The sequence below is a fragment of the Cherax quadricarinatus genome, chromosome 24 (genome assembly GCF_038502225.1).
Source record: "Cherax quadricarinatus isolate ZL_2023a chromosome 24, ASM3850222v1, whole genome shotgun sequence".
Classification (NCBI taxonomy): Eukaryota; Metazoa; Arthropoda; class Malacostraca; order Decapoda; family Parastacidae; genus Cherax; species Cherax quadricarinatus.
In genome coordinates, this window is record NC_091315.1 from 34,848,899 (window position 1) to 34,872,084 (window position 23,186).

Consider the following 23,186-nt stretch of genomic DNA (forward strand, 5'->3'; position numbering starts at 1 on the left):
CAATTTTGATAGCAGCGTCTGACACAACGAATATCTTCGAAAGTGAAAGTCCTTAAACGACGGTAACACTGCTGCTCCTGGGTCTAGAGCAATCACAAAAGCGTTAGTAGACCGTAAATAAAGAAACAACAGGTGTAAAATAAGGATAGGCTGCCTGTAGAGGGTGGGGGCTCTAGCGAGTCTTGTCACGAAACTACACAGGTGTATATGGTGGATGGTGGCGGTGGTAGTGCTAGTGGTTTTAGTAGTAGTAGTAAACAGCAGCAATGGTAGTGACAGTGCCTTGTACTGGAGATGACAAGGATCCACCACTGACCACTGCGCATATAAAAACACCTGCTTTGTCCTGTCACCATGGAACTCTCTCTTCTCTCGTCTGCAGGTGACTCATAGTTCACTGCTGAGAGCATTCACTTCCAATCCCTAGGTCCTGGGTTAGGTACCACAAACACGGAGAAACGTTAGGGCAAATTTACTCTTACTGCTTCTGCTCACCTAGCAGTAAAAAAAGTGGATCTGTAAATTTGTTAGCAAACTGCAGTCCTGCTGGAAATATTCGAGTGTTAAACGTATAGTTATCTACAGATTATTGTGTATCTAATAATATTAATTGAAAAATCCCTTCTCATCTTTCTCACATCCATCTCTCTCTCTTAAAACGAGTTTAGATGCGATCAGTCATGAATACGGTGAGTCATTCCAGTAACATTAACACCTATTATTAATAATAGTTATCTTAGAGAGTAGCAATCACTGGTGATACTTCTTGGGTTATAACTCACTGCAGGTCACTTGTCACCCCAGAGGTGTTCATTGAATGTATCAGACAGTAATTATTTTACCCCCATACTCTACACCCCATCAAAGAATATACACAGGTGTACACCTTAACCCTTACTTTCCACCCCACTCTCCATCGTATATATACATGTACAAGCAGTAGCTGGTATATCAGTATGTATATAACTGTGATTTATGCTGACACAGTAATGCGAATATCTCAAAGAATATGCATTATGATTTATAATCAGTCAAACAAGTTGAACTATCCTAAAAATAGATAATTTCGAAGTTTTTTATTATATATTGATAAATATATTGATGTGAATTAATATACTGTACATTTAACATGATTTCTGCATCAAGACTAACGCTGCAACCTAAGTTAACTATGCAAAAACAAAATGTATTCTAGGTCAGCCTAAATTTAGTTTGTATTATTTAACATCAGTGAAATATATTTTTTGTGATGTTCATACTGACTTTCAGAGTTACTGCTGCAATGCATTTCAATTGTGTTGTTTAATAAAAATAATCAGTGTTTTATATGCCAAGATTGCAAACTCTGCCTTAAAAGGCACGACATTACACACTGAGAGGTGTATATCTCATCAGTGTATATACACCGAGAGGTGTATATCTCATCAATGTATATACACTGAGAGGTGTATATCTCATCAATGTATATGCACTGAGAGGTGTATATCTCATCAGTGTATATACACCGAGGTGTATATCTCAATGTATATACATTGAGGTGTATATCTCATGTGTATATACACTGAGAGGTGTATATCTCATCAGTGTATATACACTGAGAGGTGTATATCTCATCAGTGTATATACACTGAGAAGTGTACATCTCATCAGTGTATATACACACTGAGAAGTGTACATCTCATCAGTGTATATACACTGATGAAATATACACCTCTCAGTGTATATACACTGATATGTATATCTCATCAGTGTATATACACAGAGATGTATATCTCATCAGTGTATATACAATGAGAAGTGTATATCTCATCAGTGTATATACAATGAGAAGTGTATATCTCATCAGTGTATATACACTGAGAGGTGTATATCTCATCAGTGTATATACACTGAGAGGTGTATATCTCATCAGTGTATATACACTGAGAGGTGTATATCTCATCAGTGTATATACACTAAGTGTACATCTCATCAGTGTATATACAATGAGAAGTGTATATCTCATCAGTGTATATACACCGAGAAGTGTATATCTCATCAGTGTATATACACTGAGGTGTATATCTCATCAGTGTATATACACTGAGAAGTGTATATCTCATCAGTGTACATACAATGAGAAGTGTACATCTCACAAGTGTATATACACTGAGAAGTGTATATCTCATCAGTGTATATACACTGAGGTGTATATCTCATCAGTGTATATACACTGAGAAGTATCTCATCAGTGTATATACACTGAGAAGTGTACATCTCATCAGTGTATATACACTGAGAGGTGTATATCTCATCAGTGTATATCTCATCAGTGTATATACAATGAGAAGTGTACATCTCATCAGTGTATATACACTGAGAAGTGTGCATCTCATCAGTGTATATACAGAGAAGTGTGCATCTCATCAGTGTATATATACACTGAGAAGTGTACATCTCAACAGTGTATATACACTGAGAAGTGTACATCTCATCAGTGTATGTACACTGAGAAGTGTACATCTCATCAGTGTATATATACACAGAGGTGTATATCTCATCAGTGTATATACACAGAGGTGTATATCTCATCAGTGTATATATACACAGAGGTGTACGTCTCATCAGTGTATATACACTGAGAAGTGTACATCTCATCAGTGTATATACACAGAGGTGTACATCTCATCAGTGTATATATACACAGAGGTGTATATCTCATCAGTGTATATATACACAGAGATGTACATCTCATCAGTGTATATACACTGAGAAGTGTACATCTCATCAGTGTATATATACACAGAGGTGTATATCTCATCAGTGTATATATACACAGAGGTGTATATCTCATCAGTGTATATACACAGAGGTGTACATCTCATCAGTGTATATACACTGAGAGGTGTACATCTCATCAGTGTATATACACTGAGAGGTTGATGAATAAAACAATTGTGTAACACTTTGGTATCTTAATTTCCGAAACGTTTCGCTCCACAAGAGACAGTTTCAGTCGAATACAAATGTGGCAAAAAAATGGAGACGGCTGAAGCAGTGAAGAGGTAAAGATGAGGTGGTCAGTCCCTCAGCTTGGAATGTGTAGTTTTGAGGGGGGTCGGTGCCTCAGCCTTGAGAAGCGTCCGGTTCCATGGTATCCGAAGGTAGCTCCAGTTCCTTGAATCAAAAACACCTTTCACCAGCATCATGGCACCCTCCCCCCCTCTCCTCCTCGACGAGCCACTGTAGCTGAAGCAATTCAAGAAAAATGATGCAAGAACATGTTTCTTTGGACTCTGATGGAGACTCTGGTTTTGTGTCTCCTTGTAAGGTCGGTTTTCTTGAGGTCTAATGTGGTAGAGACTTCCCTAAGTTCTCTTGTAAGATCTGCAGGATCGATGCCCAAGAGGGTAGACAAAGGAGCCTTGAGGAGGATGAAGAGCCCCAGAGGGTAGGGGAAAATGAGGGAGCAAGGGAAGAAAGGAAACGAGGGGAGGAAGGCGAAAGGTGGGATGGAAGAAAGCTAGAAAGGAGGAAGGTGGAACTGATGGAGGGAAGGAAGAGAGATGGTGGGAGGGAGGTGTAGGGAAGGCAAAACGCGATAAAAAATGAGGGGGGGGGGAAAGAAGGAATCGAAGAAATCAGCAAAGCGAGCTGGAGATAGGGATCAGCAGAGAAGAGAGAAGGAATCATGAGAGATGAATAAGGAAATAATCATCCGAGGCGAGAAGAGAAAATCATCAAAGGTGAGGAGAGAGGGAATTAGTAAAAGTAAGAGGGAGAGAAGGAATCAGAAGAAGCAAGAGGGAAGAGGGATTAGCAGGGACGAAGAAAGAAGGAATCATCAGAGGCGAGGAGAGAGGGAATCATGAGAGAGGGAATCATGAGAGAGAGAGAGAGAGAGAGAGAAGCTTACAGCACTTCGCCGTATCTCCCATCTGCTTGACAGTAGGGGTTGCAAGATCCTGTACGAGGCACAAGTACGCTCGCACCTTGAGTATGCTCCACTTTCTTGGTTTGCCTGCCCCCCCCCCTCTCATCTGCGACTGCTTGACAGAGTAGAGAACAGAGCAAGACGTCTCATCTCTCGCCTGGACCCATCCTGGATAGATCTGTCATTTCAGCAGAGCCTTCAACATAGGAGGGATGTGGGTGGCCTTACTGTTATGTACAAGGCCAATATTGTCAAAATACCACACTTGGATCCACTTCGAGGACAGCGTGAAACAAGCTTTTATGCCACAAGACGGGCAGAAAGCAGCAACTTCACTCTGGCTGTACCCTTCTCCAGAACATCACTCCATCTGAGATCATACATACCCAGGATGACTAGAGTATGGAACACATTCGTACAGCATAATGATGTCAACGAGATAAAGTCAGTTGATCAAATGAAAATGCTGGCCCACAGATGGCTCCAACTTCATCCTGTTTCCTACTTGTATGTCTCATAACAAAAATGCTTTCAAATGAGCTGATGTAGGTAACAGCTCTTAGCTTGCCAATAAAGTTAGGAATCCTTAACCTGTAAATAGCTGTCAATAAAGCTAGGGATCCTTAACCTTGTCAAACCCTGTGTAAAAAAAAAAAAAAAAAAGAGAGAGAGAGAGAGAGAGAGAGAGAGAGAGAGAGAGAGAGAGAGAGAGAGAGAGAGAGAGAGAGAGAGAGAGAGAAAAGAGATGTATGTATTATGAGTGAGTAATGGACACAGCCAAGCTCAAGGACCTTATACGTCCTCTCCACCTCCCAGAGACCGTCTTCAGGGAACACCACCCCCTTAAACCCCTCTCTCTCTCCTCTTAATAAGAGAGAAAGACAGAGAGAGGGGGGGAGGGAGATTTGTATTTTTTAAGTACTGCTACAGACCACAGTATACACATATATTGTAGGCAGCGCTTCCTACTTGTAGCAGGTCTGGAGTTACTAACACATCTGTGTATTAAGGTTTCCCCAGGATGCAATCTACAACACTCGACTTAATTTAACTGTTAGGTGAGAAGGATCAGCAGAGATGTAATGAAACTTTTCCATAAGTTTCGTCGGGCCTGGGACTCGAACCCAGGACCATTCAGTTGTGAACTAAACTCTCTGACCAGTAAAAGCATGACTGCTGAGAGACCGGGGCGTGATTAGCGGGTGGAGGATTCAACCTCCACCACTCCTGATCCACACGGGTTTAAACACAGCTTGTAATAAAATACAATACCTCTGGCCACTGAGTTACGGGTGTGCAGTGAGATACTTATATATTTTTTTTTACTTACTGTCTCTCCGGATGGCCTATCCCATACTCAGGAGTAATGAGCAAGAAAAATTATATATGATATGAAAAAGGAGGATAGTGAGGCACTGTCTTGGCATTATTCAGGGTGGGCACTGGTGACGCCACCACAGAGGGCCAGGTGACCACACCGTGACGCCAACTTTCACGAGCAAAGCCGGCCGGTGTTCACGGCACCGTGGCGGCCCCGTCCCTCACGCACGACCGCTCCCTTCCTTTACCTTGCTAATTCACGCTCCGCTCTCTGCTCGTTCTCATAGAAAAAAAGCAAAAATGTTGAAGTACTTGCCTCACTCCTTGGCCTGCACCCATGTGTTCCGAGCAGCGAGAAAAGTGCCTCCCACTGTAATCTGTACTCGCAATAACAGCTTATCCATTAGTTTTCTAACGCGTGCCAGTTCGTGTATTTGTGAGCTTTCTACACTACTACTTTCCCAACTATTCACTACCCTCTATCACCACTACATCTGCTCCTCCTGTTTTTATTTTAAGCTACGTTCGATTAGGTTACGTGAATGTCAGTTAACCTGTATTTAAATACTTCTCAAACCCCCAAAAGCATAATGACATAAATTGAGAGTGTTATCTAGCAGAGTATCCAGCGTCTTGACCAATTACACTGGAAACCAAATGTTCGGCACGAGTACCTACTCACACAGTGGGGTGTACAGAAATTTTTATACTCGCAAAACATGTGCCTGATTGGGTTCTTCCTACCCAAGGAAAAAGCTTGTCTCTCTACGGTCATCCGTCTGATCGAGATACACAAGCAAATGTTGAAGTGTAACTGGAGGTTGTTCCGGGGATCAACCCCCCTCCCCGATGCCTGGTCCTCCACCAGGCTTCCCTGTGGATCAGGGCCTGATCAGCCAGGCCGTTACTGCTAGCCGCACGCAATCCAACGTAGGTACCACAGCCCGGCTGATCGGGCACTGACTTTAGGTATATGGACGTTAAGACCACTGAAAATCCTTTACACTGGCTACTGATATATAATTCTTAATGCCTTACTACGAAACAATTGCACGAGCACGAAAAAAAAGTAACAACTACTAAATTTTCTAACCCAAATACTCGTCAAAATAGGTGTGTAACCAACCAGGGATTAAAAAAAAAAAACATACAGAACCTGGTCTGGGACCGAGCTACTACTGCAGTGGCCCCAGAATAATTTTCCGGTAACCCTGGATATACCCGGTGTATATAAAATCCTTTGTAAAGTCTGCAACCAATCATATATAAGACAAATTCGAAAAATAATTACTCGAGTACCTGAACATAAAATGTCTTTTCGACATGCACATGACAGTATGATAGTCAAAACCACAATGACAGCTGAGAAGCTGCTTCCATTATATATAGAGTAAAATATATGTACAAGCAAAGCATCTTCGAATAGTCTACGACAACATTACGACCCAATCTAAACTTAAAAAAAAAAAAAAAAAAAAGCCACTGGAAACAGGATGATGCTATCACTACCTTAGCTGTAAAATCAATTGTTTCTCCTATACTCTAAAGTCAGGTGACATGATTTCGACCGTAAGCTTCATCTTTTCTGCAAATTTCTTTAGTTTACTGAGAACTTTAGTGTGAGGCCGAAATACATGACGGTACTCGTCTCTTGTTTTTGTTTGAGTCTTTCCATGGGGGTCGGTTTGTGACATTAAAATTGTACTTACCGTCAGGCATGAGCGGGGATCGTGGTGAGCACGAGAGCTTCATGAGAACCATGGCCGCTGCACACTCGTCCATTTGGTCCTCCTCCGAGTGAGAACTGCGCCGCTTGCGGGACCTGCGCCAACCATCATCATGATGGCAGCGAAAGAGAAAGGCAGACGTATTAAGGTACAGAATGGAAACAAACATCTGTAATTGTTATGGGAGCATTTACTCAGGCAGGGACCCCTCGGAACAGAACCCTGGAGGTTACCTGGAGGTTATTCCGGGGATCAACGCCCCCGCGGCCCGGTCCATGACCAGGCCTCCCGATGGATCAGGGCCTGATCAACTAGGCTGTTACTGCTGGCCGCACGCAGTCCAACGTACGAGCCACAGCCCGGCTGATCCGGCACTGACTTTAGGTATCTGTCCAGCTCTCTCTTGAAGGCAGCCAGGGGTTTATTGGCAATTCCCCTAATGCTTGATGGGAGGCTGTTAAACAGTTTTGGGCCCCGGACACTTATGGTGTTTTCCCTTAGTGTACCAATGGCGCCCCTACTTTTTATTGGGGGCATTTTGCATCGCCTGCCCAGTCTTTTACTTTCGTAGGGCGCGATTTCTGTGTGCAGATTTGGGACCATTCCTTCCAAGATTTTCCAAATGTAGATTATGATATATCTCTCCCTCCTGCGTTCCAACGAGTACAAGTCAAGTGCTTCCAAGCGTTCCCAGTAAAGATGCTTGACAGAACTTATACGTGCAGTAAAGGATCTCTGTACACAACCCAGGCAGTTGCTAGGCTACGCAGGGAATATACATAGCTGGAAACTGTTTGATGTGTTACATGAACTGTTATCAGCATTTAGTGGGATAACAAATATGAACCTCTCGTTCGCTCGCTCTCTCTTCCTCCAACTGGACCAAGTCATTTACTGCATATAAAGATAATTATCACAGTATTCCCAGCACTGGTGACATGGCACTGCCTCGTATTAGCATTCAGAGACCAAAGTAAACATTGTCACTATAAATTTTACTAAATGTCTAGACGTAAACACAGATACAAATAAATAACAAAAAAATAAGAATAATAAATTTCATAATCTGCATGAACTCTTATCATTACAGATAACAAAAGTACTTCAGCTCTCCATAGAAGATGTATTCATTTAACAGTATGCTCTTCACAGCGCCCTCACAGAGCTTATCACCCCTTGCTTAAATTAATTGCAAAAGCAATCACTCGCCGAACTATAATCAGCAAACAAATTATATACATTACTGATGCCTCCACACGAAAGTCCAGTTGTCAGCAACCCAGCATTTCAACAGTTATATATCGCTCCAGGTAATTCTATTGCACATGCACACACCTCCCCCTCCTCACTAGTCAATTAGAACCAAGCCGTCGGGACATACAGACGCTGTATTACTCATTATTTTCGTATTATTCAATACTATTAAACATAATGGCTCAACGAATCTTTCTATATTCACGACATACTTCATACATGAGCCCAGCTACCAAGAGCAAGTGGCTGAGGCATAAGGGCAGGACTGCAACTGTTCGTTACGACTTCCTCGTTTTAAGAAATATAGGAATCAAGTTGGGTTTGGCATAAGCATTAACAAGTAGGCTTCAACATTACAAACTAAACTACCATCCTAATGACAATAAAGCTACCTTGTGAAAATGAGCCAGACTTTTCGATAATCACTAAATGAACTGAGCTCAACAATGACAATAATGCAAAAGCCAGGTAGAGATATGAAAGTAGTTAATAAAAAAAATAAAAGTTATTAATGTTATTAGTGTGTATTCCATCTCAAAATGACTTACTCCTACAAGACAAGATATAAAATTGGCGTAATAAAATACTTTAAAGATAAATAAAACCTTGTTTTGCTTCAAACACAAATATTATTAAGAGGGTTAAATAATAAACTGTCACATAACTGCAATTAAAATCCTTAGTAAATCGATAATCCATAATAATAATAATATGACCGTAGATAAACACAGCTTGGGATATAAAAAGAATTACAAAAAAGATTCTTGGTGCAGTGCTAAATTTCTTATTAGTTATTTCAGCGCCCGTGCACGGCTTAGTCTCTCCTACAAGTGTGACGCTCCAGTCTTGGAAGAGATTATCACCTCAGCCCGCCCGCTTACCTACCTACCTGCCGGCCTACTTGATGATGATGATAGTAATGAGGAAATTAAGAGAGCTAGAAAGACACGAAAGGGAGCTAAAAAAAAGAAATAGAAAAATACGAAAGGGTGATAGACAAAATACAACTGAAAGAAAAGGAAAGGAATAAAAGTAGCGAATGAACTAGAGAAAAAAAAAACAGGATGAGAATGTTTGAGAGCAGTTACATATAGTCACATGATACTAGGATCGCTACTGCACTCACGGTGACCTAGCCAGCTATAGATATCTAGCTTATCTGTCTGGAGACCAAAGAAAATAAATCACATTGCTTGACTTAAACAGATCATCCTAGGTTAAATCCTGCATAATCTACTTGATTAAGCTACCATGGAACTGAACTCGGGCTGAAACACTTGACCGCCTCAAATATTACTCAAGGTTGATGTACTGATCACATCAATTTTCCTCGCCACTACTTCTGCTGTCTCCATATTAATAATATCTGCATTTGACTTAAGAAGCCTACTGTGTAAACGAAATATGTCAACAACAGATTCCCAACTGTTGCATTTTCTCACCTGCATGTCGGCTTTGAATATTTTCATTATTTTATGTGATACAGCAGCACAACAGTATCTTGAGTTAGAAAACATCTTTCACAACTTTATTGCTTAACCACTTGTTATGGGTGAAAAGGGTTAAATTTGAGACAGACCTACTTAGCATGGGCCAATAGGATCGCTGCCGTACTCCTCAACCTTTGTCATCTTGCTTCTACTAGTGGGTCCCGCTTCCTGGGACGTCTTCGAGATTTTCCGAGCGTCACCTTTAGCAATAAATAAGGCTCATTTTTTCACGCTTCAGCTTCGAGATACAAGGTGCAACGGACAAGTGAAGTAATAGCAACAGCAACATACACAGCAAGATGCATTCCTGAGCTTCCCCAGCGCTCGGGCTAAATGCCCAAAGCTAGGGTGTGGATCCAAAAGGATCCTGTAGTGCTTGCTGCCTTTGCCCCTCCTGACATCGTCTGCTGCTATGCAGCTGCCTCAAGGTTCCTTGATGTTGGTGAGGGGCTCTTGATCTAGGGAACTGGATCTGTGCTCCGGTTCCCTGAATTACGCCTGAATACCTTCCACATCCCCCCACAGGCGCTGCATAATCCTACGGGCTTAGCGCTCCCACAAACCCCGCCCAGTGTGTGTGTTTGTTCTGGGTTTGTGGCAGCCCAAGGTGCCTAGCTTCTCCCTCTGAGCCCCGTGGGGGCGGGAAATGGGGATAGGCCTGAGGACAGCTGGTCCCAGAAGATGAGGAGGTACTCGTACCTCCTCCCATGGCAGGCATTGGTTTGAGACACACCCACGACAGGGAGTCAAGGCCAGGCCATCTCTTGGAAAAGGCCCGGGCAGGGCGATTATACCGGCGAATCTACTGCCTAGTTTCAGCTTCACATGATTCCAGAATATGGAGCTGAACTCTTCTTCAGCCTGAAGAACTGACCAGCGCAAAAGCTACTACAAGGTTTATTATTATAATTATAATCAAAGAAAGCGCTAAACCGCCTACAAGGTTTATAGACTGATCTCACTACCTTTACCTCGCCACTGCTTCTGCTGTCTCCATATTAAGTCTCATCGGTATTTGACTGAAGACGCCTACTGTGTATGCAAAACGTTTCATCAGTAAAGTTTCCCAACTGCTGCACGTCTTACCTAAAACCATTGTAAATGTTAAAAATTAAACATAAGGCCTAAATAACCAGATGGGTTTTTACCACAGGTTGGGAAGGATATGCTTATACTCTGGTAACTAGCTTAAACCGAATTAGAAACTAAAACTGCCTCCCTCAATAATTCGAAACTGATACTGCCTCCCCCAGAAAATATTCGAAATTAACACTGCTACTCTCTGTTAAAATTCTTAATTAATAGTACTGCTTCCTCGTTAAAAAAAATCGAAAAAACACTGCTTCTCTCAGTAGGAATTATAAGTGAACACTGAGGACACACTTGGCAATCTCAACGCGTCTCTTTATCTCACCAAGTAGTGTTACCATGACAGACACTTGTCATGTGTTGCCGTGACAGCCACATTTGCCACTAGTGTCGCCGTGGCAGACTAGCTTCTCACTAGTGTTGCCATGGCAGCCTAACTTGCGACTAGTGTTGCCGTGACAGCCACACTTGTCATTTTGCCGTGGTAGCCATGCTTGTCGCTAGTGTTGCCGTGGCAACTACACTTGACAAGCTAAACGCGTCTCTTATCTCAGCACTGATAAAGTGTTCCAGGTAACCTCCCAACAATTGTCAGACCTGGGTAAATTCCCTTATACAGTTACGTCATTCAACAGGTGGCAGACCCCAGGTGTGGAGGCAGAGGCTGCAGGAATTCCCAGCTTAATTATTTTGTGTGTGTGAGAGTATTCACCTATCTGTGGTTGCTACTAGGTCCACTCTCCCTGTGTCTAGGCTTGTGCATATGTCTGTGAATTCCCCTTCCTGCATTTCTGTTAGCTCGAATCTCTTCGGAAATTTTAGTATTTATTATTCTCTGCTAGATTAGTTTAACGTATATTAACCTATTCTCATATAATCACCCAATAATAATTAAATAAAAAATATGGGTGGCTTACGTGTGGCAAGGCGGGGTGAATCGCACCATCTGCAGCGTGTACTTTATCAAATTAACAAAAAAAAATGGAAAATGGGCTAACTGTGGATGGCAGAGCAAGAACATAGGGATACACAAAAAGGCTCAGGAAGTAGACCCTTTAAAGGGTTATCAAGAGTACAGCTCGGTGTACATATATTATTTACAAAATGGTAATTTATCCATTACAAGCAAATTTAGGATACCAGCTCGAAATTTCTGGTATCTTATTTTCACCAAGATACGACGAGAGGCAATCTGTGATAACGTTATTTACTGATGTACTCCTGCTGCCCCATGTTTCACCTTATTGTTCTCGCTTTAGTTATTGAGCTTTTCGTGTACATCACTGAGATAACTTTACACCTTACACTAAAAGTTAACTTCCAAGAGAGATTTGCTTTCAATTAAACTTAAGTGTTGAGATTTGTGGCGATGTACATGTGACAACACCGGTGGTAATATATATGTGAATCGTCGCCCCAGCTTCCCAGTCCCAGCCAAGGCCTCCCTGTCGAGGGTCATGAGAACACATACCAAATTATAGCCAACCGGCTTCACTGGCTACATCAACCCGGCTTCTTCGGCCACCACCTGGTTTCTTCGTCCACCACCTGGCTTCTCCCACCATCTGACTTCCCGGGCTTCTTCGACCACTACCCAGCACAGGAATCCATAATCTGAATTTTAACGAGTTTAATATCGTAACTAAATCGATAATAAAAGTAGGATAAGACGCAAAATGAAATCCATATCACTAAAGATTTTAGACTTGTATAAGGCAGGAAGCGCTAAATCTAGACGAATTTAGTTCTTCATTATATATATATATATATATATATATATATATATATATATATATATATATATATATATATATATATATATATATATATATATTGTCAGAGTACTTACCAGCAACTTACAATAGGAATCTACATTAAAATTTCTTAGGCTACTATATACTTAACTATACCTATTTACAAGATTATCATGACTGCACAAAATTGCTCTACTTGGCAGCACAAGAGCTATTATCCTACTAAGCATTTCAATGTATCAGAGAGCGCTGCCATCTGGTCATCCTGTGTGTGACGTTCAGAGAAACGTGCCTCAGTGAACCCAAACAATTGGACAAGCCAGTATGTGACTGATAGCAGGTGTGCGGCTGTACACACAATATACACAGGCACGGGTACCTACAGTGTACACACATTTGCCACAAGGGCGATGATCCCGGAACCATCAAAGGCAGAGATAGGACACTACCATCACCACCACACAACACTAGTCAACATACCCTTGGACACCTGAGGGAGCGGGCACGTCGATGGTTTGCGAGGGTTTGCGGTCCTTGCGGTCGGTGGACATGTCTGCCAACTTGGCGAAGTCTGTGTCCTGGTCCGCGAGGCGGGCAGACTTTCTCGACTCCAGCAGACGAATGTCCTCAATCCTCTTCTTCACGTCCTGCCGCACTCCAGTCTGCCAGGGAGGGGGAGAGAAAGTGTCAGGAAGATCTGTTAGAACAGGTTTACCTGGCTCGGTTTACCTGGTTTGTTACACTACGCCATGGTAAGTGCTTCCCTGCTGGCTATGTTATCCTGACTGTCTTCAACCTGTGTTCTGCTACGGCTCAAACTTCTACTTAGCATAAACTAACATGCAGCAGAAAAATAAATCCTTTAAAAGTATTATTATTACTATTGGCAAATTAAGCGCCAAACCCGTAAGGGTTATACAGCAACTTCCTTAAAAGAGCGCGGCAAGCCTTCCTATAACAGAAATCAGTTTGGTGAGGGGTCAAACAACAAATAGAATGCTAAGCATGTAGTAATTAAAACATCAAAGAGTAATAGTGTTAAAATAATGAACTAAAACCTAAACAAAAAAAAATAATAATATACGTGCTATGTGATAATTGTCAATCCTGTTTTCACAGGTAATCGAGAACTAGAATAAATTTTATTTCTCCTTATATATATACGTATTTATGATACAATAGAATCCACACCCGCGCACGGGCAAAACAAATGAACAGGGGGGGAGTTTAATAACGAAAGGACAATCATTAAGATTATAATAAAAAAGCGCTAAACCTACAAGGGTCATACAGCGCAGCACAATCATTAAGAGAAGAGTGCCGTGGTGCTATTTACTTCTTACTGACAATTTTTAAACTTTTGCTTTTCCTCTTGTTTGCAGTTCATTATTCCTAGGACAACTCATTAGGCGATATCTGCAATACATAATTTAAAGATTAATATTAGTATAAGAGAAAAATGCCACAGGGACCATTTACTCTCTGGATAGGGAAAGCGGCAAGTCTCTTGAAGACACTGAATATACTAAGCATGTTTCGTGGATAAGGGAATTTATTAAAGGAAACGCTTTGCCACGAGTGCCTTCATTAGTCTTAATGTCCTGAACTCTACATAAATGTCCTTTTCCAGAGGTTGTTTGTATCACCATACCAATTACTGTACAACTTAAGCATGTTATATACCATAACTTGTCCGACATATCATAATCATGGGCGAGCGCTAAACCCGTAGGATTATACAGCGCCTGGGGGGGATGGAAGGTATTCAGGCTTAATTCAGGGAACTGGAACACAGATCCAATTCCCTAGCTCAAGAGCCCCTCACCAGCGTTATTTATGGTGTCCCTTGAGGGGGACACCATAAATAACAGCGTGCGGTTTGTAATTATTTAAGCAATAACGTGAAGTTGGGAACTACTGACACTATCAACCGTTACATACCCATTTCAGTAGTTTAATTATTGTAAGTACAATTAATTAATGTTAAAATAACCTAGAATAACTGATATTTAATTTTAGTCTTGGTTTAGATGGCGCAAAAATGGACGAACTTTAAAATATTGGAACTCTCAACTGTCATTTGGAGGACGAGTTGAATACAGACTCAGAGTATTTAATAAGGATGTCAAGTGTGACATACAGGAAGTAGCACAAGCTGGCCAAGCTATGCACAATAACCCTTCCTCTGTACGTATTTTCTTTATCCTTGTGAAAATGCATGTTCAAGGTTTCTATGTACAACCCGTGATGCCACAAGTAAGCCACCCGTTTTTTTTTTTTTTACTAGTGTAGGGTAACTATATGGTAGTTAATATACGTTAACCTAACCTAATGGTAACAAATATTTAAATTTCCTAATAAATCCGAAGCCTGCGGAAATACATGAAGAGTAACTCAATGAAAGGAGCGGTGCTTGAACCCACGGCAAGCCAGTCCTGCAACGAAGGGCAATTCATGTTTAACTGGTCTGTCTTAAGTAGTGCATAGGTTGGTGCAACACACACACACACACACACACACACACACACACACACACACACACACACACACACACACACACACACACACACACACGCACACACACACACCCACACACACACACACACACACACACACACACACACACACACACAAACACAAGAAGTGTCTCTCCTATCACACAACAATAAACCATTACACCAGCCAGTGCAGTAAGAACAATACTCGGCTCTTAAAATTAAATTCGTACCCTAATAGTTCATGTTAATTAAGCCAGGTCAAAATATCCATAAATTGAAAGTGAAAGGTAAAAAAAAAGCAGATTTTCTAGTGGGCAATTATTATTATATTAGGTTATTTACTTCACTGGACAAAGTGAAGTGTTCTGTGGAGGTCGTCTCCAACAAACGCATTAACAAATAGGTTGGTAGGTAAGACACATAGGCAACAGTTAGGCAACTTTATTCCGAAACGTTTCGCCTACACAGTAGGCTTCTTCAGTCGAATACAGAAAGTAGGCAGGAACAGTAGAGAAGACGATGTAATCAGTCCATCACCCTTAAAGTCGTAGAATTTGAGGTTGTCAGTCCCTCGGCCTGGAGAAGTTCAGTTCCATAGTCAGGAACTATCTGATAGTTCCTGACTATGGAACTGAACTTCTCCAGGCCGAGGGACTGACAACCTCAAATTCTACGACTTTAAGGGTGATGGACTGATTACATCGTCTTCTCTACTGTTCCTGCCTACTTTCTGTATTCGACTGAAGAAGCCTACTGTGTAGGCGAAACGTTTCGGAATAAAGTTGCCTAACTGTTGCCTATGTGTCTTACCTACCAACCTGTCGGTATTGTATACCATTTTAATGCATTAACAAATAGCCATAGTTGCACAGTATGGCTCGGCTCCCACTAGCCTGCTCAGATATAGTTTTTATGACAGTGATATCAAGGTCCACCGCTGTCACACCTGCACATCTTAATTCATTTTGTAATAAAGTTGGTAGAATTACCGACAATATGTAAAGTAAAAGGACACAAGTGCAACTAATGTGACATTTATTGTGGCAACGTTTCGCTCTCCAGGAGCTTTATCAAGCCATTACAAACAATACATGGACACAGAGGGTATATAAAGGCTCAGAGTGAGGTGAATACTAGTGAGGTACCATTTCGATGTTCACTAGTGGTAGTAGTAGTAGTAGTAGTGGTAGTGACAAAAGTAATGCAATAGGGTAGAGTAATTAATTTGTACATGAGTAAAAGGATATAAAAGCTATTACTTGGGTAACATAAAAATAGGTTGGACAAATATAAACTGGAATGAGGCGGCTTGTTTCAGTGTTCACTCTCTGTGCTTTGTGTAGTATAACAGGAGAGACTATGTGATGGCAGGGTTTACTGTTTTCAGGAGGATTCTTGCTAAGACTTCGGAGATGGTGAAGCTGCCGTTGTTTTGTTTAATTGTATTTGAAACAGCGATCAGTGCTGATTCAAGGCACTTGCGTGTGCGGAAATTAGTTTCTTTTATCACTAATTGGGCGTCATCTTATGAAATTCAGAGACGCCCAATTAGTGATAAAAGAAACTAATTTCCGCACACGCAAGTGCCTTGAATCAGCACTGATCGCTGTTTCAAATACAATTAAACAAAACAACGGCAGCTTCACCATCTCCGAAGTCTTAGCAAGAATCCTCCTGAAAACAGTAAACCCTGCCATCACATAGTCTCTCCTGTTATACTACACAAAGCACAGAGAGTGAACACTGAAACAAGCCGCCTCATTCCAGTTTATATTTGTCCAACCTATTTTTATGTTACCCAAGTAATAGCTTTTATATCCTTTTACTCATGTACAAATTAATTACTCTACCATATTGCATTACTTTTGTCACTACCACTACTACTACTACTACTACCACTAGTGAACATCGAAATGGTACCTCACTAGTATTCACCTCACTCTGAGCCTTTATATACCCTCTGTGTCCATGTATTGTTTGTAATGGCTTGATAAAGCTCCTGGAGAGCGAAACGTTGCCACAATAAATGTCACATTAGTTGCACTTGTGTCCTTTTACCTTAATTCATTTTATTGGAACGATGAGAGCGTGCCTGAGCAACGCGCACCAGGCGTGAGAGGTTGTAAGGGCTAGATATATCTGGTATCTGAGCCAAAATAAGCCAGCTTACCGTAATGGGAGTAACGGGGACCAACTCAGCAGACAAGCGGTTCACATTGTTTGCTAAACGGTGGCGGTCTGCAGCTGCACGGACTGGGTACGAAGTTAAGAGCGAATACTCCAGGGTGGTGCTCGAACCATGATTAATATTTAACTGTCAAAATCTATTATATTAGTGGCCTTCCCTAAAAAATTATTAGGGTATGAGTGCTACTGTTGCCAACGAACAATGTCCTGATGTGGAAACGATATGCTTCTAGCGTCCTGTAAATTATAAATTATGCACCAATAATCTACGGTTTGAACTTAAAACATGAGATGCCGTTTCGGTCCGTCCAGGATTATCAAATTATAATTTGACAGTTATCCAGGAATGACCGAAACGTCGTCTAAATTACTATATTGTTCCAGTCTTGGCACTGCGAAGTTTTCATTATGAATAATAATTGAGACTGTCTTTTCTTATTCCAAGAATTTCAAGCCTGTGTGGAGGAGCGCACAGCAACAATGTTCTGGAGGTGTGTCTGCTGGGATAAGAGCTCAAACTCCAGGATCAGTTTCTATACTTATTGTGATCTAGCCTCTTGCATCTACTTTTGAATCCATGTAAGAAGTTTGCTGCCATTACCTCCTCGCATAATTCATTTCAATAACACACAATACAAGCGGTTCCTAATGACCCTATGGTATACCTGGGTGTACAGCTTAACCCTGTTTCCTAATTATTCTTTTCGTTCTATTTGTTAGAGAATTATAAATCCATCTGCCCACTTTTCCATCTATGCCTTTTGCACGCATTTTATGCGCTATTACACACTGATCGCACTTATACAAGTTGGGCAAACTGTATATATTCCTAATAGAGAATTCTTGGGTGAAAAGAGACCATTTACAGGCGAATCGAAAGAGGTCATTTTATTGACAAATATATTCAATTTAAGGAGGTCACAAAAGAAATAAGGAAAAACCAAAGTATGACGAAGTTCGTGTCATGTATTTGTAACCTTCCCTATGAATATAAACTTATGACACTGGAGAGAAAGGGGAGTGAAGGGAGGGAATAGTAAAGGTAGTAGCAATAATAGAGGAATGGAGAAGACAAATAAAAGTATGCCCTTAGCCCTCCTGCAGTGCTCCTTTTTCTTGTTCTTAAACTGAACCTACTTCTACTACGCCTTCCCCTCCATTCCTCTACTACTACTTACGGCACTGAATTTGCACTCTCTAGAAAAACGTAGAATAAGGGGAAAAAATTATTGATATGTACTAATGGAAAACAGGAATAAATAAAGGGGGACATAAACAGTGTGTTGAACATTTCTAACCAAGACAGGATTAAAGCTAGACAAATTAAAATTTACAGATATGGGGAAATCTTGGCTTGACAGTAGTTGATGAGTGGAATAAACTCCCCAGTAACGTCACTGAGGTAAGTAAGCACTTTGGGTAGTTCTAAATATAGTTTGGACGGGTACATGAGTGGATGTTGGTAGGTGAGTTGAATATGTCTAGCATGGGCCAATAAGTCTACTGCAGTGTTCATTCTTGTATATTCCAGTTTTATATTCATGTAGTATTTTATGACATATCATATAATTTGTCTCCATCAACTCAAGTGTCTCTCGAGGTCTGGAACGAGCCGTGTAGAAAACCTTTGAACTTTCTTAATTTGTTTTGTATTCTTGATGAGACGAGGGCACTAGGTTGGCGCCGCATACTTATGTTGTGTACAGTGATGAGGGTACCATGCTAGCTCCGCGTACTCCTTACAAATGTCCAGTGCAGTTATCTGAATTCCATCTTGTTCACATTTCTAAAGGCTATTCATGTATTTGCTAGCTTTGCATATACCACCGATATTATACTGTTAATGGACGCCACAGATGAGGTCAATGTGATGTCCGCCATCAGTTTTTTTTTTCCAGTTTTATGAGTTACAATAATTCCTTTTCCAGGTGGCACTGTTCCTCTGACCTACCTAGTGTTTTCATCATTTTGCTTCGTCAGGAGTAAACCACTGAAGCCACATGCTGGACAACTTCTGCAGCTTGCCGAAGTCTTCATGTAGTACTTGTATCTTTTACTCCTCGTTGAGCTTTATTGTCCTCGTCAGATATGCATCCTGAATTCGGACAAAATATAGGTGCAAGTACTGACCCTTGAGGGACTCCTGCTTCTTCATTCTTTCCCTGGTGTAGTGAGGACTGTCCAGGAAGGTGTGAAGAGAGTGGCCTCACAAGAAAAGCCTATTTTGTAAACATATGGCTCAAGACGAGTAGTGGACCAGCTTTCATTATGAATACTTCTTGACATTGTTTCGAGGTCTTCTCATTTTCTGTGACCTACGACCCATTTTTCTTCGTGTAATCATTTAGTTAGGAAAACGACAGTTTCTTGGGTAATAAGACCGCGCAAATAACTTCGCGTTTTCATTCACTTGGTCTCCGTCATTTTAACAGTGTCTCTCTCCTTCCGTCCTGCATTTACGATATTCTTTCACGGTCCTTCTTTGTCATTCTATGTGCTTGTGTCCTTTGTGCACGGAATTTGTTTATTCCTTCTATGTTTCGATTCTGTACAGTGCTATTAGACAACGATTTTTGACCGTATGTCTCTTTCCGAGCAATGTTTGTAATTCAACATTTCTAAGAAAAGAAATCCACTGGTCGAGTTAATCATCCTGTTTTATTTCCCTCCCCAGAACACGTCATTTTTTGCATTCCTCTTCGACCTGTTAATCTTCAGCTTTATATCTCTTTTACATTCTCTTACTTGTCACCTCTAATTACGTCCTCAAGAACATGGCTGGAATGGTTTATTCCTAAAGGACCATAGTAACATGTATTGAAATACTACACTGCTAAGGAACTATAAAATTTTGTCAGCAGGCAGTCGAGCCTGACGCCTGGCCGCACGCACAGGTACCCACCACCCTGATGCAAGTGAGAGTAACTAGATGGTTTCGGGGGAGTGAAGTGTGAAAGTCTTATTACTTACACTAACTCACCCCCTGCACACGATCGCGACCTTCATATTCTAAACCTCTGCTCGCTCACTTGTTACATTCATCCACAAGCTCCCCCAGCCTCCACGCCCGTTACCTTCACACGCCTGTGGCTGCCACGCCCTCGACCCCCAGTGTCCACACGCCCGTGTCCAACATGTACATTCACCAACTCCATGCCTCAACACTTTTTCCCCCGTTCTTCAGAAGCTTACAGTTTCCATAGACTTCCCACAATATCACTTACAACATCCACAGACTCTCCAAACTACTAACAGCTTCCACTGAAACGCCATACAACAAATCACAACTTACTTATACAGCATATCCACTACACCTACACATTCTCCTCCAGACACAAATGATTTCTGCTACATAAGCTATCAACATGAGAGTAAAAAAAATCTCCATGGTAATTTAGATGAGCGAAGGTTCTACCCGTTATGAAAAATAACAGGCATAACCCTCCCTCCTCCCACTTACATCATACAAGATCATTTTAAGAGATGCTTATCCGTGTGTTCTTTCTAAGTGTTGGGCGATTCCGCTTATGTTGTGTCGTCTGGCACTTTGCTAGCACATGACAGCCTTGACCACTTCTTGTGATGAAAGACCTTTTTCTACCGAAACTGGGTAAACCATTGACTTCACAACTACTAATATCAAGATAATTTCTTTTAGAATTTTATACAGTTACACAATGAGAGATATGTCATTTACATAAGAACGCGACAGAGTTATTGGTTGATGAATTACACGTTTCTTAAAACTTCCTCCAGTTTTGTAGTTAATTATGTGGCACCTGAACGCTCGACTTGTGTGCATTCTACATTCATCCTCTGAGTGGTAGTGCACAGAAAGAACTACGTTTATATAATTATTATTATTATTATTATTATTATTATTATTATTATTATATTATTATATTTATTATTATATACATGGGAATGCACTGAACCCGTCAGTCACTATGGGGTGAAGGTAATCAGATTTGAGCTGAGGAAGCGGAGAGGTCCAAGTATTTCAAGCAAATGCCCTTCACCAGAAATGAAGAGTCCCTCTTAAAGAGAAAAATGGAGATCACAGGGATTATCATGGGTCACCATCAGATACATTCGGATATTGCTTTACATGAACACCACAAAAATAATACTCATTCAATTATGTAGCTGATAAAATATGTGGGTAAATCTCAAGTTTTCGCATATCTTATTACAGTCAAGTCAGTAGGTCATTTTACAGATCACAGAATAGTAGAAATTAAGTTTCCTAGATGATACAGAGATGGATGTGGATAAATTATTTAAAAAAAAAAACTGACAATAAAGGTACCCACATGTTGCACATGTGTCTAATTTATCAAAGATGGATACAACTTCAGAGTTGCAGGTAACCTAGTAGCAATGAAGTGACTAGTAATTTTCTCTTCTAGGTTTTTCTGGACCTAACTCTAAAGTGTTGAAATTTTAGATACAAATTTATTATAATTTTCTAGCGTGTAGCCGTCTCTCAGTCCATATACTTTACATTTTCAAAGGAATGAGAGGTCCTTACAAACTAAACAAGAGGTACTTATAACATAGCCTTATTGTAGTACTGACGCCATCTTTTAGTCTACCGATCTTGTTACTTTCTCCAGAATCATGTTTTCCTTGGATGTTTTACTTCATACCTGCAATCTTTTGTTTGATTAACTCGGTTGCTAGCTCTTTCTGATTAACTTTTTAACTTTTGTTAAAAGAAAGGATCCACAGAACTTTTAAATCCTTGTCATTAATTCGTGCAAATCTATGTCTGACTTTAGTTATATTCAGACCTAACACTATTTAAAGCAAGTAATACGGATATAGAGTCATGAGATAATCGAACTGTCTGAGGCTGTAGCTTGTACAAGCTTGAGAACAATAGGCATGACAGAGTTTAATTTATAAAAATTGAAGCCCAGTTATTAAGTGTAACTTCTCTACTGAATTACTATCAAGTTGTTTACAATGACCACTTCCAGTCCTCCAATGAGTTGAAAACAGCAGCATATACAACTTTTGTAATGTTATTTCTCATCTGAGGCTTCTGTACTAATAAAAGATGAAGATTATGCCTTACTGGTTTCTTAGGTGGGTAGTGCAGCAATTCTTTTAATCATTGATTGTACAGCAATGCAATCAACCATACGACCTGTTTTTGTAATACTCATTTGTGCTTAATTGTTATCTGTTTACAATAATCTTTTACCACTGAATACCTCATTGCTTAGTTAATCTTAAGTTAATTTTAAGCCTGCCCGTAATGCTATGCATTCAAGTGGCTTTGGCATGCTGCATTTAACTGTATTCTTTTGTACTTATCTGTATCATGTTCAAATTAATAAATAAATAAATAAATCTCGCAGAAGCTTCAGTCCTATTATAGGACTGATTTCACATGTCTGCCCAAATAGTTGACACACTTTTGATTATAAAAAAAATAGTTGTTGGTTGTTACAATATTCAGGTATTACAACCATTCAACTGATTATTACCTTATTGAAACAAATCCTGTTTTTTTTTTTTTTGTATAAGCTACGAATCTTAGTTAAGAAGTTGCAATTCTCTACATATTCATTTGTTAACGCATCAGTGATTAAATTAATCCAGTAATTTTTTGTACTTTCCTTATGATCTGTCGCAAATTTTTCCAAACCTGTAAACTATATTGTGCTCCTCTCAGTCCCTGTGCTGTTAACTCGAGTTGACCCAAACCATCAGTTTCGGCGCTAAGGTACCTGAGACTGTTATGAGTCACTTGTATCGCCTCTACGTACGCTCCTCCAGCCCCCGTTCGACTCCACCCCTCTTTTCTAACTAATCGTGGAGCAGTTAGTTCACTCTCACTGTCAAACCGTGTCACTATCCACACCCCATCTCAACAGAATGGTATTACAACTGCCAACATAAAATACCATTCCTCTATACCACACCACTACCGCTTTATATATATA

At 40.6% G+C, this 23,186-nt stretch overlaps 1 protein-coding gene across 1 annotated transcript in view; it reads right to left on the reverse strand.

Annotated features, from left to right (window-relative positions):
- Positions 1-23,186, reverse strand: part of LOC128690916 (zinc finger protein 395) — a gene marked incomplete in the record, with an annotated part of 245,176 nt that overhangs the window by 164,929 nt on the left and 57,061 nt on the right. Inside the window, 2 exon segments of the mRNA XM_070088489.1 lie at positions 6,943-7,055; positions 13,028-13,209. Coding sequence (XP_069944590.1) covers positions 6,943-7,055; positions 13,028-13,209 — 295 coding nt within the window.